This window comes from Chiroxiphia lanceolata, chromosome 7, assembly GCF_009829145.1.
Source record: "Chiroxiphia lanceolata isolate bChiLan1 chromosome 7, bChiLan1.pri, whole genome shotgun sequence".
In the NCBI taxonomy this organism is placed as follows: domain Eukaryota; kingdom Metazoa; phylum Chordata; class Aves; order Passeriformes; family Pipridae; genus Chiroxiphia; species Chiroxiphia lanceolata.
The window spans coordinates 647,094-664,565 of NC_045643.1; the positions used below are offsets into that span (position 1 = coordinate 647,094).

Here is a 17,472-nt window from a genome sequence, read left to right on the forward strand (position 1 = left end):
AATGAAGACCAGATTTCCTTTCCTTAATATCACAGAATGGTTTTGGTTGGAGGGAATCTTAAAACATCATCCCGTTCCACCCCCTGCCATGGGCAGGGACACCTTCCACCAGCCCAGGTTGCTCCAAGCCCCGTCCAACCTGGCCTTGGACACTTCCAGGGATCCAGGGGCAGCCACAGCTTCTCTGGGCAACCTGTGCCAGGGCCTCCCCACCCTCACTGTAAAAAAACTTCTTCCTTAAAACTAAAGCTACCCTCTTTAATACCATCCCCCCTTGTCCTATCACTATATACCCTTCCCAAAAGTCAACCTCCAACTTGCTTTTCCCTTTGAGTAACTGCAGACACCAACGGATACTTATGGAAGCCACAGACACTGCAGTGAGCAGTACCTGCAACTGTGCCCCACTGTGCTCAGCTCAGACCCCCACACGTCCAACCAGACCAAACAGACCGTGCTGTGTCCTCATTCAGCACTTTCTTGCATGATAAATTTCTTCCTGCTGAAAACAAAAGTGGTGTTGAGCTGCAGGCCTTGTGTGCAGTACAACCCTAATGGTGCTGGGACTTGCACAGAAAGGAAAAGCTGCCATAAAGACGATACATAAGAGCATTTTGGCAAGGTGAATTAAAACCTTCCACTGCTGATCACACAAGCAACTCCATTTCAGCATTAGCTGCAGATAAAGGGAACACACACACCCCTCCCAGAGAAACTGGTTCAGGTTTGTTAGAGCCTGCAAGTTATTTGATAGCCTGTTGAGCAGTTCAGGAGCAAGAGCTCCCGTGCATCCTCCCACCTTTCTGCTGTTCCTTAAGGAAAAGGAGGTTTAGGTGTAAGACAGCAACTCTCTGACTGGAGCCAACAGCCCTCCAACACCTACCAGCTTTGCAACAGCACATGCAGTCTCACAGACTCACCCACTCCAAAGCTACACTCTCAGAAGATCATCAAGATCTAAACCTGTTTTTAGCAAGTTTATACTCTGTGGCTCCATTTTATCACAAGCCTTTCACTTTCTAGTACTATTTTCAGCTAAATCCAACCTGGGAATCAAGCAGCACATCACCTCATTTTGAATTCCAGTTGAATGGAGTTTGCAGTAATTCTGAGGCACAAAGAAGCAGAGAAATATAACCCTCAGGTTACAGGCTTTGCTTACCTGACTAACTTGGAGGCTTTACTCTGCAGGGGTTTAAAGAGAATTCAAATAAAAGCTTAGTTTTGTTCCCCAAAAAGACTCCGCAGCAACTTTATTTATTATTAATCAGGTCTCATCTGCTCCATACATCATTTCCATAAGATTAGTAATCAGCCACATGTTAGAAGATGACAGCAAATCCTGTGTCCTTTGTCAACATAAAGCTCTCATCTCCTGAAGAGTAAACACACAGCACAAGTTACAGCAGTTTGTTTCCTTTTATGCAAGCTAGTTGAGACACTGCATGAGAAACACCATGTTACAGATCTGATTTTGTACCTCAGTTATTTCATCTTACATCACAATTTGTCATTAGCAAGGTACTTTACCTATTCCTTCTAATAAATACTCCCCTGTCACTTGACTGCAACATAAATACAAATAACTTGATTTACGGTTCTTTTCAGAAAATACATTACTTGTTAATTTAAACACTTAAAAGTTCACTGCAAATTCATACGTTTCCTGACAAGTGGATGGAAGACACAAACAAGTGCCATAGTTTACTTGTAGTTAAAAATCTCTGCTTTTAAATCAGCTGCTCATTATTAACAGAGTTCAGAGAACTGCCTAAATACAGAAATCAGCCTGAAAATTGGCAGTCACAGAGAACAAGAAGCAGAACCAGGTCCAGCATCAAAGCCCATCCCAGCAGATGGAAGTGATAATCCAGAAGCCTTCAAAATTCTCTCCAGTTATGTCACTTTAGTAGATATCTCAAAGTCTCCCAGAACAGCTGCTGGTCTTTGAGTATTATGAGAATTTGGCTTCTTTTTACTTCCAAAAGCCAACAGCCTGCAACCACTCCAGAAGTTTATTAGAATAAGAGCAAAGTACACTGAAGCCTTTATATTCTAATGTTTCAATGGCCTGTTTGGGCTGCTTGGAGGCAAACACAGCACAAAATGGTTCTTGCAAGTAAGGAAACCCCTGACTACCCCTCACCTCAAGTGTATGTAGCTATCTTGACCGTTAAAATCCATTTTTACAGCTTCACAGGAACTACTTACAAGCTGTTACGGTTAAAAACCAAATCCCACACTCTGTCCCAAGGTGATGATTTTGCATCTCACATCACTCATCAGCAAAGCTCCTGCTTGTCCACCTTCCCAAGGAGAGGATGAAACCTAATACAGTTCTGTCACAGACTGCTCCCATGTATTCAAATTCCACCTGGGAATGGAACCACTCTGGCTTTTTGTGCTCAGGACAAGCCCACTGGATATAAACTGGTTTAGTAACTGATTTAACTGCAGCACCAGCAGCAACCACACTGAGCTCTCAGCTCACTCTATGTGATGTAGAATGGCTTCTGCAATAGCTTGGCCACAGCATCCAACACACAAACCCCACCCTGGATGCCAACAAATGAGCCACGAGCACTAGTGCAGAGGCAACATCTTCCAGATGTTGCACTATCTTCTGCACTATCTTCTAAGACCAGATTTCATGTTCTGCTTTAAAAGACTGGACTAGAATTAGCCAACAGACACCCCAAGGACAAAAGAATCAGCCTGACTACACAGAGTCACAGGGTAGCAGAGGGCTTTCCTGGCACCCTGCAGTGTTCTCCACACACTATTCCCAGTGAAACCTGCATCTAAACCACTGTCCAGGGAATATGTTCCCCCGAGGACAATAAATGTCCTGTCTCAGCTCACATACCTACTTAGGAACAGCCTTTTGATTGATGTGATCAACATATTCACAGAGGCAAACAGACTGGTGCTGAGGCAGTAAGACAGCTCATATTATTCACAAAAAACAGATTTATACAGCTATTCCACACCTGTTTGTAGCAGGTAATTGTTTTTGGTTGTGTTTTTTTTTTAATTACAGCCTCAATGGTCTTGTTTTCAAAAGATCTACCCTGTTTGTAATTGGAACTATTTATCCATGTTTCATTCACCTGACGTGTCATCACTCAACAGCTTTTATCAAATATCACCACTCACCTTGCAGGCAATGTTCCCCTGTGCTGAGGAGGGAAACAGGATGAAAACCACCCCAGAGCAGCTGCAGAATGGCAGAGAGCCCAGGGCAAACAGCTCAGCACTGCACAGGGCTCCTCTGACTGCACCTTGCACTGGAATTAAGGGATACCAGACAACTTCTAAGATGCTTCAGCGTTGCTTTCTTCCGAGACGATGATATTTGTACTCAAGTTTCTAGCAGGTAGCTGGCTCAGCCTGAGTACAACACCTTATTAACATACCAATTTAAACAACAATAACCTGAAACACCACCAGTAGGCTACCTTGCTCCCTATAAATTCTGGCAAAATTCATTTTCCCCATTTATCTGCCGAGTTTTTAAAAAGCTTCTGGCCTAGTTAGCAAATCAAGGGATATAGATGTGAGCTTTAATTTTAATAGCGTGTCATTACCTAACATCAAGTAATCCCTAAAGGGACATACTTGCACTTTTTAGGTCACTGAGGTATTTTGCCTCTTGCTGTTGACAGCCTACGTTCAAATCACAGCCAAACACCTGTATTTAAATGGGTTTTTTCTTCCAAATTGACTAATTTCTTTCAGCTGTCTGTAGTCTCATTTCAGCACTTGCTGTGAAAGTAAACCAGTAAGGCTCAAATTGGAAAACCTGATATGATTAAAGGGTCTAAATCACCTTGAAATATTAACTTGGAGATAGATTAATGTTCATTTTGTCTAATGTAATGTTACAGAAGCAAAGAGAACCTCCCCACTCACACAGAGCCTGCACAACTGAATAATCAGCTTCCTCCTGGAACAGCTCTTGCCTTATTTAAGGAAAGGTAAACGTCATCTCTTTAGGCTATTGCATTCCATAATCTAACATTAGGATTTTTCCTATCAGCCCAGAAATAAAAGCCCTCTGGTTTACATTAAAGTTCATTGGTTTGCACAGTAAGTAAAATACTCAATGCTCATTTCCTTTACCAGGATCACAGACAGTAAAAATACCTTTATTATTATCTCAGCATCACTGCAAGAATTGTCCCTATTTTATTTTCCCTATGTTTTCCCACTGTAGTTTCTGCCGCACTCCCACCAACACCAATTCAAATGGCACAGCAAGTCTTTCATTATCTAAAACTGCACAGACAACTATCACACATATAGAAAACAGCAATGTAAAAATTATTACCATATAGATAACGGTAATTTTCCAGCTTAAGGGGGGGAAAAAAAAAGCATGCTCTGGAAAAATATTTTTCCAGCAGTTGTTTAAACACCAAAAAGAACAACAATGAGACTACATGAAAGCCACTGAATTTTCCCTTTAACGTTTCAGTGACTGAAATGGACAGGCACTTGGATTAGGCACTTAAAGAGGGGCCTCCAGTTGTTTGTTTTAAAACACATATAATGCTCCATGTTAAAAGCTTTTGTCAGATAAGTTGGAGGGGATTAGCAAGTGAGCAATTAGTACATGCAGTTCACATCAACTACCACACCAATTAGCATCATAAATCAAACCAGCAACCCTCTGACTGAATCCTATTATGCAGCAAGAAAGATGTTCCAGTAAGGAAAATATTCCCAGAGAAGTAACGTCTTTTTGGAAGTGACATAGGGCTCCTGCCCTCAGCTAAAATACCAGTTTTAATGTGCATTAAGTAGTTATCAAGGTAGTCGTCTGCTGTAAATATTGGCCACCTGGCTGCCACTGTCACCCCCATACCAACCGACATCCCTACTTAAAGTCATTTTTCAAGGTAGGTCAACAGCCAGGTCCCTCCACCCATAAACTCACGTACTGATACACATCTCTGTGCTCTTAAATGCTGACACCTCAGAGCGGTGAGGCACTTTTGAAGCTTAATTAATGCAGGTTAAAATTAGCCTCTTATTTTGCATGAGAAAAGTAACGAAATGGGACTAAATAGATGAGTCGCCTCGGGGTATAGGGATCGTTCTCCACGGCTTGTTTGGGCTCCTCCCTGCTTGCATTTCGTCAGCTCCAAGGGTGAAACGAGGGATTCACGTTCAGGGAACGGAAAAGTGATAAAGGACAGTAGCAAAGCCCCACGTGCACTCAGGCTGCACCGCAGATCCTGCGGCCATAGATCCCGCGGCCACAGATCCTTGTGGGATTCGGAGCACACCAGCAGCACTGTCCATTCTTACAGTTTCATCATCCATCGTTCGTGTCACCACCCTGTGCAGGGGCTCAGAAGCTGGCCCAGGAACCCACAGAAGTCTTTCAACCCCAAGCCTGAACAGCAATCCAAACCAAATTTGCTGAAGGAAAACTATTACTCAGCTTTATCCACAGTAGAAAGAAAATAATCCTATTAATTCTTTAGCGTGTATTGAAAATACTAACAAAGCTTTACTACAAAAGCATTTTTAAACTCTACTATATCATCGATTTTATGTTCATGACAGCAAAGGAACATTATTTTCCTTCACTGTCATTATTTATTAGCTTTGATAGTTGACAATTGTACCCTTGGCAGTACAACCAATAACATCATCTGGCCAGACACAGAGATGGTACAATTCATAACAAAATGATTTGTAGCTGTTTTATCACAATTCTCACAATCAAATGCCCGCATCTGTTAGGATTTTCCACTCTATCATTCTGGTTTTAGTGCTGAAGAGTGATCCAAACCAGAGATACAGAGCCCATCTTTCTCTCAAATCTCCACACCTGCTTTATAACCCAGCTCCCCCCGCAGCCACAGCAGCAGATATTGAGCCCTGTGTCACTTGAGTGATCGTGCACTGCTCCCATCTCTGACTTTTGCTTAGTTCTTATCCGGTTAAATTTGTCATGTCCTGTCACCTCTACCTGATTATAAACATCTTCAAGCTCTACAGATGAGCTGTACAACGACCATAAGTTTAACAGGACATAAGCATCAGTTATTATCTCCTCTCTCCTCATCACAAAGCACTTGGTAACTGGAGCCAAACTCATACCATTACATTAAGTTTACAAAAGACAAGACATCAATATTCAAACCTAAGAATCCAGTGGCAGCTCAACTGCTCCTTCTTACCATTCCAGCACTACTAAAGGCTTAGTTGCCAAGATCCTTTGCATCCTGCAGTCAGCTCAACTTCTTCAGGCAACACAGGTAATTTGTTAAGCCTAGTCCATGGCAAGAAGTGCCATCAGTTCCTACTGCAATAGTTGGTTGTCTTCACTGCATTGGTGTTACAGCTGCCACTTGAAGGCTGATGGATGACCTGATTTTTGCCTTTGTGACATTAAAATTACCATCAAGCTTCAAACCACCTCCAGGAATTTCCCTGAATGACTAACCCTGGCTGTAACAGTGTAGAGGGCAGGCAGAAAAAGGGCCATTCCATCAACTTGCACCTGCTAACCCAGTTCAAAGCAGCAGATCTAAGCTGTAAAGCCACAATTGTTTCTATGCTTTGAGAAGACTCTTAGATCCTTTCCATTGTGGAGTTACGAAGCTCCAACATTTCGCTCACTAAGGATCTGGGCAAGTATATTTAAGATTCTTTCCTGGACCTGGAGATGTATTTCAACGTCGTGTTTTTCACAGCCTCAGATATTTCAATCTCTTTCCACACTTCCTCAGTTAAGGAGAGTTTCCCTGAGTTTGCCTGGTATCTCTGAGGAAATTCACTGCTGGATGAAAAATGGCAGCTATCAAAACACTGATCATTTGCAGCAAGGTCACCCTCCTGAACCACAGAATATCTTGAGCTGGAAGGGACCATCCAGTCCAACTCCTGGCCCTGCCCAGGACACCCCAACAATCCCATCCTGTCCCTGAGGATGTTGTCCAAATGCTCCTGGAGCTCTGGCAGCCTTGGGGCAATGACCAAACCCTGAGGAGCCTGGTCAGTGCCAACCACACTCTGGGGGAAGAACCTTTCCATGCTACCCAGCCTAACCCTGCCCTGGCACAGCTCCATGCTGTCAGAGAAGCTGTAACAAAGGGTTCCATGGATCCTGGGGTAAAAAAAAAAAAAGGAAAATATATAACATCTCTTCAACATGCACACTGAAACTTTCAAGTCCAAAACCAGATTACTCTAAGCAGGCACAAAATTCCCCATCTGTCCACACACTGGCCATCCCCACTCCATCCTTTGGGTACATACATATCAATGAGGGTATCTTCAGTTCATCAACTTCATTATCCCAGCAAAGCAGGTTTGATCAGAGATGCCTGTTAACTATTCCAGGCCTCAAGGCTTGCACTCCACCTAACTCTGACTCCATGGAGAGGAACAGGCTCTGACAGCACAAAATACAGAAGCATATTGATGATTCTATATTCTGTGTGCAAGTTATCTTTCAAATATGAAACATTTCGTAAGATCCATAAATATGCAAAGCCAGTTATTCAGACAGGCAGCTGCAGTCTAACATCTAATCCATCATCCTGCTATGCTTGCTTTCCATGTTCCTACAAATTCCCACGCCAGCCACCTCCTGGTGGAAGGCCCTGGGACACCTGTCCTGGGTGTTGGACCAAGGGCTGCAGAAAGCTCCTGGTTCCCAAGGCGTTAACTTGGGCACACCAGCACTTCCCAGGTTAATGGGATCCATTTACCCCAGTGCTGCCTGGGCACCCCCCTGCCAGGCTTTCAGCATATTTCCTCTGGAGAGCACAGTTGCTGTGATACCTCAAAGACAGGATTCCTGGCTGCTCTCCTGAGCACAGGAAGCTGGAACTGTAAGAGATTGGATATCTCACATTGGAACCCATTGTATCTGTGTAACAAAGCAGTGATGCTATAAAACCCCACACCAGTGACTGCTTGCTGTGTCTGTGCTCTTCTGGTTATGTCACTGAAAAATACAGTTGCAAAGTACAGAAACAGTGGCATAAATTAACAGAAGATTTACTAACAGGAAGAACTTCACCTGCAGCTTTAGTTTAATAGAAAATGTAAGCACTACCGAGTTCAAGTCAAGGCTTCAAGTTAAATTGTGTTGAGCACTGATTTGGTCTGGGCTATGAACAGGTCTTCAATCCCTTTACAAATAACAACAACAACAAAAAAAATCAAATATTTAAGCTTCTCACAGACAAACACAAATACAAAGCAATACAGCTAAAGCTACACATTCAAATCCAGTGTCCTCCAGAGGCCCTTTGCTTGCCTGGATCTTTCTTCACACAGAAGGGGAAATTACCAAACAAAATAGCTGTCTAAACATAACGTTTACATTCTTTATCCAAATATGTAAACTAATGAAGTTACTAGAGGAGACACTGAAATTTACACATTTCACACACATCAACCCTGTGGTTTTAGTACTTGCTTCCTGAAGTGGTTAAATGAAGCTTCTTTAAGCAATAAAAAAGAAAAGTGAAAGAACAAGTCATTCCCTGGCTTAGAAATGCACTGCCATCTTAACAGCCTTTCATCTGTACCATTACACAGGCTCCAAATATATTAGTCAGAACCCTGAAATGGCATTAATGAGGTTGAATGTGCACATACTGATTAAGTAACACATCTGCTTCCATCCACTTAAAAAAAAAAAGATATTAAATACTTCCAGAGGGCTTTGGAACTGCCAGTTGCCCACAATAGACTTGCTACCAACAAGGAAACCTGACAACCTCGCTGTTTCCACCTTGGAACTAGGAATTTAAGACAAACTTTCTAAGAAATCATAGACAGCACTGTTACCTGATTGCTAATGTGTGTCACAAGATTCATGCAGCATTTATAGCCTTGTCACTATTGCAACAGCAGCACAAATTAATTGCAAACAACTTCGGATCCAAAGCTCTGTCCAGAGGACTAAGAAGTAGTTGAAAAGTCTTTCCTTACAGACATAAGAGAACCCCAAGTTCAAACCACTCTTGTTTTGACTCTCTGTTGGGCTCTCTCAACTATGCCCATGTCTCCCTTGTCCTGGGGAGCCCAGGGCTGCACAGAGCACTTCGGGTGCCCTCACCAGTGCCAGGGAGGAATTTAGACTTTAGAAAGGAAAACAAAACCAGAACAAATAAAAAAATCTACACCCCGTGAAGGCCAGGCACAGGGGGAGGAACCTAGGCCAAGCTGCTCTCCCAGAGAGGTACAACTCATCACACCAGTGCTCTCAGCTGGGAAAGGGATGCTCCCAGTACCACCACACCACTCCCAAACCAAACTGAGACTTCGAGACAGTGCTCCAGTGCTTGGGATCTTTGCCCTTCACCCTCTGTTCTCCTGGCTCGGGCAGGGTACCTGCTCACCCTCCCCACAGTGCTCCACGAGTACCTCTCTCTCCACACAGAGATGATACCCAGGAAACTGAATTTAAATCCTGAGGGTACAGAAATCACAAAAGTCTGTACATCCAACATCAGCAGCATCTCCACTTGTCCATATCTGGCACTGTCTGTGCTCAACTATTTCATGGTGTGAGGACCAGTAATACAAAAGAGAAGTTGAGCCACAGCTGCCCTCCAGCACAGGTGACATGAAGTACAAACAGTGCTTGGAGGCAGTCAAGGACAAAAACTAATAACAGAAGACAAATCTCTTACTCCCACAGACGTCAGGATTACCAAAACTATTTAATACAATGCTTTCTCTCTCAGGACAGAAAACTTTATCCACTGCAGATTACTAAGCAATCATTTCAGATTTGTTCCACAAGCGATGGAAAGCCGTGCGTACGAAGGTCACGAAGGAAACCCTTCACACAAAAACTAACAACTGCAGAAAGAGAGGTCTGAAATGCACTGTCAGCAAAAGGTCACACAGTTGAGATGCAACTGAGTTCTGAGATTTTTTGTAGCTTACATTATCTTTTCTTCAAAGACTTGCCAAAAATATCAGCACTGCCATTCACCTTGCTTATTGGTAAGGACAAATCCAACTCCCAGCGGTGATGCAGTGGAGAACAGAGTATTCCTGAGGTCTGGGGAGAAGCTGTTCAACTGCCTGGCATTACTCCAAACCCCTATCATTAGCCAAAAAAGAAGTGGGTTTTTTTTTTTTTTATTTCACTTACAAGCATCCTGGAGCCTGACAGTTAAAAGTTCATCCCTTAAATATTAGCTATTAATGACATATCTCATATTCCCATATCAGTTTTCACAACATGATCCAAGACACAAATCTCTTCCTTCAGGTGGCAAGTTGAGACTGAGACCAGGTCTACCTCCAGTGCTGGATAAGATACCTAACTGGAAAATAGGTCTTGTGAAGACGCTCAGCTCGAGCACCACCTTCCAGAAGCCACAACTGCCACCTTGTACTTAGCTCAGGACAACACACAACATGAACACAGTAACCCGTGTTCCAAAGTGTTTCCTTCTCCCAAGTGCCTGAGCTGAGCCAAAGCAAATCCAGGGGCCAATCCACTGGATTGCCAAGTGCCCCCTCTTCCTGGGGAGTAAGACCCATTTGCCAGTTGGAAGAGAAACCAGAGCAGTGGTGTGTATACACAGCAGCCTGGGCTCTGGGATCAGCATTGCTGCTCTCAGCTAATCCCCCAAAGCAAACGCCGGGAGAAGCCCGGCACACTCCCTGGAAAACCTAAAGCCTCACAACACAGTTGTTCCAACAACATCAGCTGATCCACAGCAGGTCTCCTTCTTTGCCTGGGGGAATTAGTTGTTCTCCTCAGAAGTTAAGGGCTCAAGGCTTTCCTCTTGAGCTGTAACTCTCATGCGCTCACTCAAAAGCATCTGATACTTTATCCTGCAGCTTTTGCAGAAATAGCAACAAAACACATAAGTTAAAGCCAGAAAGCACAGTCACTTCAACTTGGGTAAGATAAAAGTAAGAAGACACAACTATCCAACCGAACTTTTAGTTTAATGTGCAAGAACAGTTAATCTCAAGCATTTGAGTCTTGGTGCTTACTCACACACTGTCTTCCCAGTTAAAAGGAAATGTCTTTCCATTTTGATATTAGCCACTGATGCTCCAGGAATGTGGCCAGATTCCCTATGTCTGAATCACACAAATTTAATCCCCCAGTAAACCAACATAAAAACAAACAAACAAAAAAAAAAAAGCACATTCTCATGTTCTGTTGTGCTCTTCCCGAAATCTGAAACAAGAGGGATGTTTGGAGAATCACTTTGTACCTTCTGCCATTTTCTCCCACCCACCCACTCCCCCAGTGCACCTTTGCACCGCCCTGAGCAATACCTTCCAAATGTACAATCCCTTATTTTCCCTAAGACTTAGATTATTTCTTGAGTCCCACTTAATAATCATCATTTCAAAATTCAAACTACCATTTACAACACCCTTTTTTTATTAACAGAAGAACAAGTACAAAAATCACAAAATGCACACAGCAACTCACAACTACAGGATGTCTGGTAGAGCAATTAAAGCAACAACCTCCCCTTAAATTAATAAATAAATACATACAATCGGATTTCCTATTCATTTAGAGAGGGGGAATAAAAATGACCCACAGACACTACAGGAAACATCTTCAAATTGCTCACAAGGCAAAATGAAGCCAGTATCTTAAGTCTGATTGTTTAAACTTTATTTTACTCATAGAGGATCCAAGATATTTCCCATTTTGATGGGCTTGCCACTGTGGAGGACAGCAAACTACTTCAGATGCTCAACACCTGCTGCACCAGCATGTTAGCAATAAGTATATTAGTACAGACTGCTAATAATGTCGATGTCATCTTGGCTAAAGTGTTTTAAAATCCTTTCATGAAGGACTAAAAATTAAATTTTTTCACCCTTTTTCCTTGGTCTTCCATCACTCTTAAAGTTTCATAACAATACAGTGCTGGTCTCAGCCTGGATGACAGAATCTGGAACTGACTTTTACCTCCCCTTACAGACCATCACACCTGGAAACCCCAAGATACTTTCACCAACTTAAAAACCACTGAAAGCAATTCTTATTTTCCACTCCCTGTTCCTAAGCACACAACACACTTGATATAAGCAATGTTTTGTGTTGATGAAGTACTGATGTTGTGAACAACAGACCACGTGAAGGTAGATTTTACTGCAGTTAAGGCTGTACAACAGACTAGTAACATTAGTTACTCTGTTCTAAAACCAATATAACAGTCTGAATAACAGCATCTAAAACTGCTTGGCTACTTAGTATGAATTTCATATAAAAAAATACAGCACAGAAGTATATGCTTTTAAACTGCTGACTTTGCAACTCTGACAGACAAGAACCTGAAAGTAACTGATTTTTAGCATTTTTATTCACTGAGGAAAAACTACTGAAGTAAAATATCACCCAGAACTGTTTCACCCAGTATCACAGGAAAATTAGAAGAATACAAGGCAAGCAACTTCTGTGCAATAAATATCGACATGTCAATTTAAGACCCAATTTAGCAGTTGCTCTCTTCAGATTAGACAGAACTCGTGTACTTGAACATAAAGAACTGCTGCTGCTGCTGAAAGGGGAGTTTTAATTTCACATTATTTTAATATTCATTGGTCCAGCAAGGGTGTCCAGACACTGCTATAGCAGAATTCCAGACCTAAAGAGGGTTTTCCTGGCCATTAAAATCCAAAGTGCCGGGAAGAGAGTGCCACTCTGCACTGGAAAGAAAATTCTGAGAAGCATTAATAGCATCTCTCCTTCACTGAAAGAGTCCCAAATTTCTTTAGATTCCAAGCATGTTCTTCTCCAGAGCTGTCAAACCTCTCCTAAGCAGGAGAGCTAAATGTGAGCTGATCAAGGAGCACGTGTTGGTTGGAGTTTGGGTTTTAAGCAGCCTGAACTAACAAGACTACATTCTGTTCTTTGCAGGGCACAGCTCTCCTTGTGCTGGAAGGAGCTATTTCAGCAAAAACTTACTCCATATTTTCTCACACCAGCCACACACCAATCACACCGTGATTCCTCCCTGCCAGGGAACCTAAATCACCTTGAGTCCAAGAGGTTTTGTGATTTGGGGAGAGTGAGAACAACACTAAATTCTTTGCAGCAGAATCGGAATGCAACCACCGCTAAGCAAATGTCTGTTTTTACTAAACAGCACTAGCACACAGATTTAAAAGCTGCCATCAGTGAGAAACAGTTGGATAAAGGAGGTTTATCAAAAATACAACCTGGTGGAGTTATAATCTAAAGGAATGAGGAGTTGTTGCTTTTACTACATGCAGCTTTTAATATTTAAGAGCTAGTTGAAGAACCCTCAGAACAGAAAAGACATAATATATACTCCTTTTCTAGATAAATCTTTGCCATCAATCAGAGCTCCTCCTGCTCTCACGACTCAGTGTCCAATGTAAGTTAGACAGCAAATTGTCTGTGAAGATTTTACTCATCAGTTCTGCTTTTGAAACATTTGCAGGCTGCTATTTTGGTTTTCAAGTCTTTGTGATTGATAAATGAGCTGAGCCACAGTTAGGTAACAGAAATCATCACTACATGGAAAGACTAACACAAGTCACATGCTAAGGAGATAACTACATACAGTGCTTCACATCCTCCTCCCACTGCCACACAAACTTGGCACATCACTACAGCCCAAGCATCTTATTCAAGAAACATATTTTTACCACATGAACATGTATCAATTACCACTTTAAAAAATGTCCTGCTGAAGGCATCATCTATCCTGCAGAAATCCAAACACTAGCAGCACAGAGACAGGTACAGTGCCCGTGCCACAATACATATTCATAAGTTTTTATCTCTTTAGAAGAAGGGAGAAAAGGCAAAGCACTCTCCCAAACCCCATACACCATAATTCCAGTAGGGACTACTAAAACAGAGAACATGCACAAATCTCTACCCCACACTTGATCAGATGTGGATGCTTAGCTGGGGACTGTGTTCTTTAATAAGTGACAGGCACTGCCAGCCTCAGTGACTCGCCACAAACACACTGAACCCAAAATGTTACCAGCAATAAACATGCTGTCTGTCTATTCAAGCTGCACTGCTCAAGAGGCACACAAACAAATCTTTCAAGTAAACATCTCCATAGCAGCTTTTCCATCAGGGCTTTTTGATTACGTATAATTTAAGGACCAGCCAGGCCACCAACGCAAGATGGTTTAGGCAGCTCTGTTTCAGCTGCTGTACCTCGTACTCTGCTGCCCTGAATCCCTTCCAAAACAGCAGCAGGATATTCCGACTGGGAAAGCACACGATGTGAACCTCAGCGAGCTATCGTGCAAAATAACTCTGAAATTTCTCCTTAAAGCACATGTTCTTGGCCAATACTGTTTGCCCTTTTCAACTGCACCGACAGTTAAGGATAAATATCTGCAGAGTCCCCTACACGGATGGTTTTCCCCTCGTTTTGCACATCCTAAGCCGTTCAAGCCTCCGTGGTGCTCCTGCGGGGATAGATGCTCATAAATCCGAGCTCACAGGCTGTTATCTCCATCTTGCCTCCCGAGCTGTTTTTACACCACTGCACACACCGCCAGGGCTCTGTAACCCAGCTGCACGTCGTGTTTACCCACCGCACACCCCTGAGCCACAACCCACGCCGTCTCCATCACATGCCGCAGGGAGCACCGAGGAGAACCGCCTTTTCCCGAGCCCTCCCGCAGGCAAAGCCAGCATCGACCCTCTCTCTCCCCGTGCCCCGGCTCGGAGCAGCCCAGGGCTCTCCCGCACGGCGGCAGCGGGCAAGTACCAACACAACTCCTGCATCCCGCAAAGCCCAACCCAGGGGCCACGCCGGGCATTCAGCGCCGGGGAAACGACGGCACCGAGCTCAGACAGCCCCCGGGCCCCGAAAAATCCACGGGGGTGGAGGAAGGGAGGGTGGCCCCGAGCGGGGGCTGCTCCCAACGAGGGGGTCGGGGGAGAGAGCAGAGCCACGGGCCCGGGGGGCTTGGAGGGGAACAGAACCACGGGCTGGGAAGGGGTTGGGGGGACACAGAACCACGGGCTGGGAAGGGCTTGGGGGGACACAGAACCACGGGCTGGGAAGGGTTTGGGGGGACACAGAACCACGGGCTGGGAAGGGTTTGGGGGGACACAGAACCACGGGCTGGGAAGGGCTTGGGGGGACACAGAACCACGGGCTGGGAAGGGTTTGGGGGGACACAGAACCACGGGCTGGGAAGGGTTTGGGGGGACACAGAACCACGGGCTGGGAAGGGTTTGGGGGGACACAGAACCACGGGCTGGGAAGGGTTTGGGGGGACACAGAACCACGGGCTGGGAAGGGTTTGGGGGGACACAGAACCACGGGCTGGGAAGGGTTTGGGGGGACACAGAACCACGGGCTGGGAAGGGTTTGGGGGGACACAGAACCACGGGCTGGGAAGGGTTTGGGGGGACACAGAACCACGGGCTGGGAAGGGTTTGGGGGGACACAGAACCACGGGCTGGGAAGGGTTTGGGGGGGGAACAGAACCACGGGCTGGGAAGGGGTTGGGGGGGCACAGAACCACAGGCTGGGGGAGGTTTAGAGGGGTGCAGGGAACATGTGCTGGGGGAGGTTTTGGGGAGAAACAGAACCGTGGGCTGGGAAGAAGCAGGAACATAGTGGGGAAGGGGGGAGCAGAGCCTTGGGCTGGAGGAGGTTTGGGGGGTTGCAGGGTCACGGGCTGCAGGAGGTTTCGGGGGGGAGAAGGGCCATGGGGCTGGGAAAGGTCTGGGGGGGAGCAGGGCCATGGGGTGGGGGGAGGCTTTGGAAGTAACAGAACCAGGGGCTGTTTGAGGAGGTTTTGGGGAACAGAACCACGGGCTGGGGGAGGTTTGGGGGGAACAGAACCACGGGCTGGGGGAGGTTTGGGGGGAACAGAACCACGGGCCGAGGAAGGTTTGGGGGGAACAGAACCACGGGCCGGGGAAGGTTTGGGGGGAACAGAACCACGGGCTGGGGGAGGTTCGGGAAGGGACAGAACCATGGGCTGGGAGAGGTTCGGGAAGGGACAGAACCACGGGCTGGGAGAGGTTCGGGAAGGGACAGAACCACGGGCTGGGAGAGGTTCGGGAAGGGACAGAACCACGGGCTGGGAGAGGTTCGGGAAGGGACAGAACCACGGGCTGGGGGAGGTTCGGGAAGGGACAGAACCACGGGCTGGGAGAGGTTTGGGAAGGGACAGAACCATGAACTGGGAGAGGTTTGGGAAGGGACAGAACCATGAACTGGGAGAGGTTTGGGAAGGGACAGAACCATGAACTGGGAGAGGTTTGGGAAGGGACAGACCCACGGGCTGGGGAAGGTTTGGGGGAACAGACCCACGGGCTGGGGAAGGTTTGGGGGAACAGACCCACGGGCTGGGGAAGGTTTGGGGGAACAGACCCACGGGCTGGGGAAGGTTTGGGGGAACAGACCCACGGGCTGGGGGAGGTTTGGGGGAACAGACCCACGGGCTGGGGGAGGTTTGGGGGAACAGACCCACGGGCTGGGGGAGGTTTGGGGGAACAGACCCACGGGCTGGGGAAGGTTTGGGGGAACAGACCCACGGGCTGGGGAAGGTTTGGGGGGCACAGCGCACCCCCCGCCGCTCGCCCCCCGTCCCCGGCGCGTCTCACCTTCGATGGCGATGACATGCTCGCGGATCTGGTTCTGCAGCACGGGCTCCTCCACGCGCTCCAGCAGCTCGTAGATGGAGTAGATGTTGGGGTGCACGGACTCGAAGCGCTGGATCTCGGCGCGGATGGCGGCCGAGTTCGCCAGCTGCTGCTGGTAGTTCATGGCGCGGCCGCCGCGGCCCCTCCGCGGCCGGGGGCGAGCCCGGACCCCCCCGCCCCGGCGGCCCGGCCTCGCCGCCCGCTGTCACTGCCCGGCGGGGCGGGGCACGGCCGCCCCCCGCCCCATGGACGGAGCGAGGACGCACTCCCGGACCCGCGCCCGCTCCAGCTCTGGCCGCCGCCTCCTCAGCCCCCCGCGGCTCCCCGTCCCTGTCCCTGTCCCTGTCCCGTTCCCGTTCCCGGTCCCGCTCCCGCTCCCCCCGCCCGGCCGGGCCCCCCCTCGGCCTCGCGCCCCCCGCGCGCTCGCCCCGCGTCCTTCCCCGCTCGCCCCGCTCCACGCTCGCGCGGGCCACGCCCCCCGCCACCGCCAGGTGACGTCACCGCGCAAGGCCCGCGGCACGCCGGGAAATGTAGTCTCGGAGAGGAGCGGGGCGGGGTGGGAAACACCGACCCCGCCCCGGGGAACCCCAGGGGACGGCAGGACCTTCTTAAACAGAAGCAAAACAAAGCCGTTCGGATTTTTTAATACGGACCAATGAATTTGATAATCACGGAATCCCAGAATGGTTTGGGTTAGGAGGGACCTGAAAGCTCATCTCATTCCACCCCCTGCCATGGGCAGGGACACCTTCCACCAGCCCAGGTTGCTCCAAGCCCCGTCCAACCTGGCCTGGGACACTTCCAGAGATTCCAGGGGCAGCCACAGCTTCTCTGGGCAACCT

The 17,472-nt window shown here is 46.8% G+C and overlaps 1 protein-coding gene across 1 annotated transcript in view; it reads right to left on the reverse strand.

Moving 5' to 3' along the window:
* The window catches only part of AGAP1 (ArfGAP with GTPase domain, ankyrin repeat and PH domain 1), a 310,001-nt gene extending 293,044 nt beyond the window's left edge, over nt 1-16,957 (reverse strand). Inside the window, 1 exon segment of the mRNA XM_032693386.1 lies at nt 16,592-16,957. Within this exon segment, the coding sequence (XP_032549277.1) occupies nt 16,592-16,754 (163 nt within the window). The 5' untranslated portion in view covers nt 16,755-16,957.
* Between the last annotated feature and the right edge of the window lie 515 nt (nt 16,958-17,472).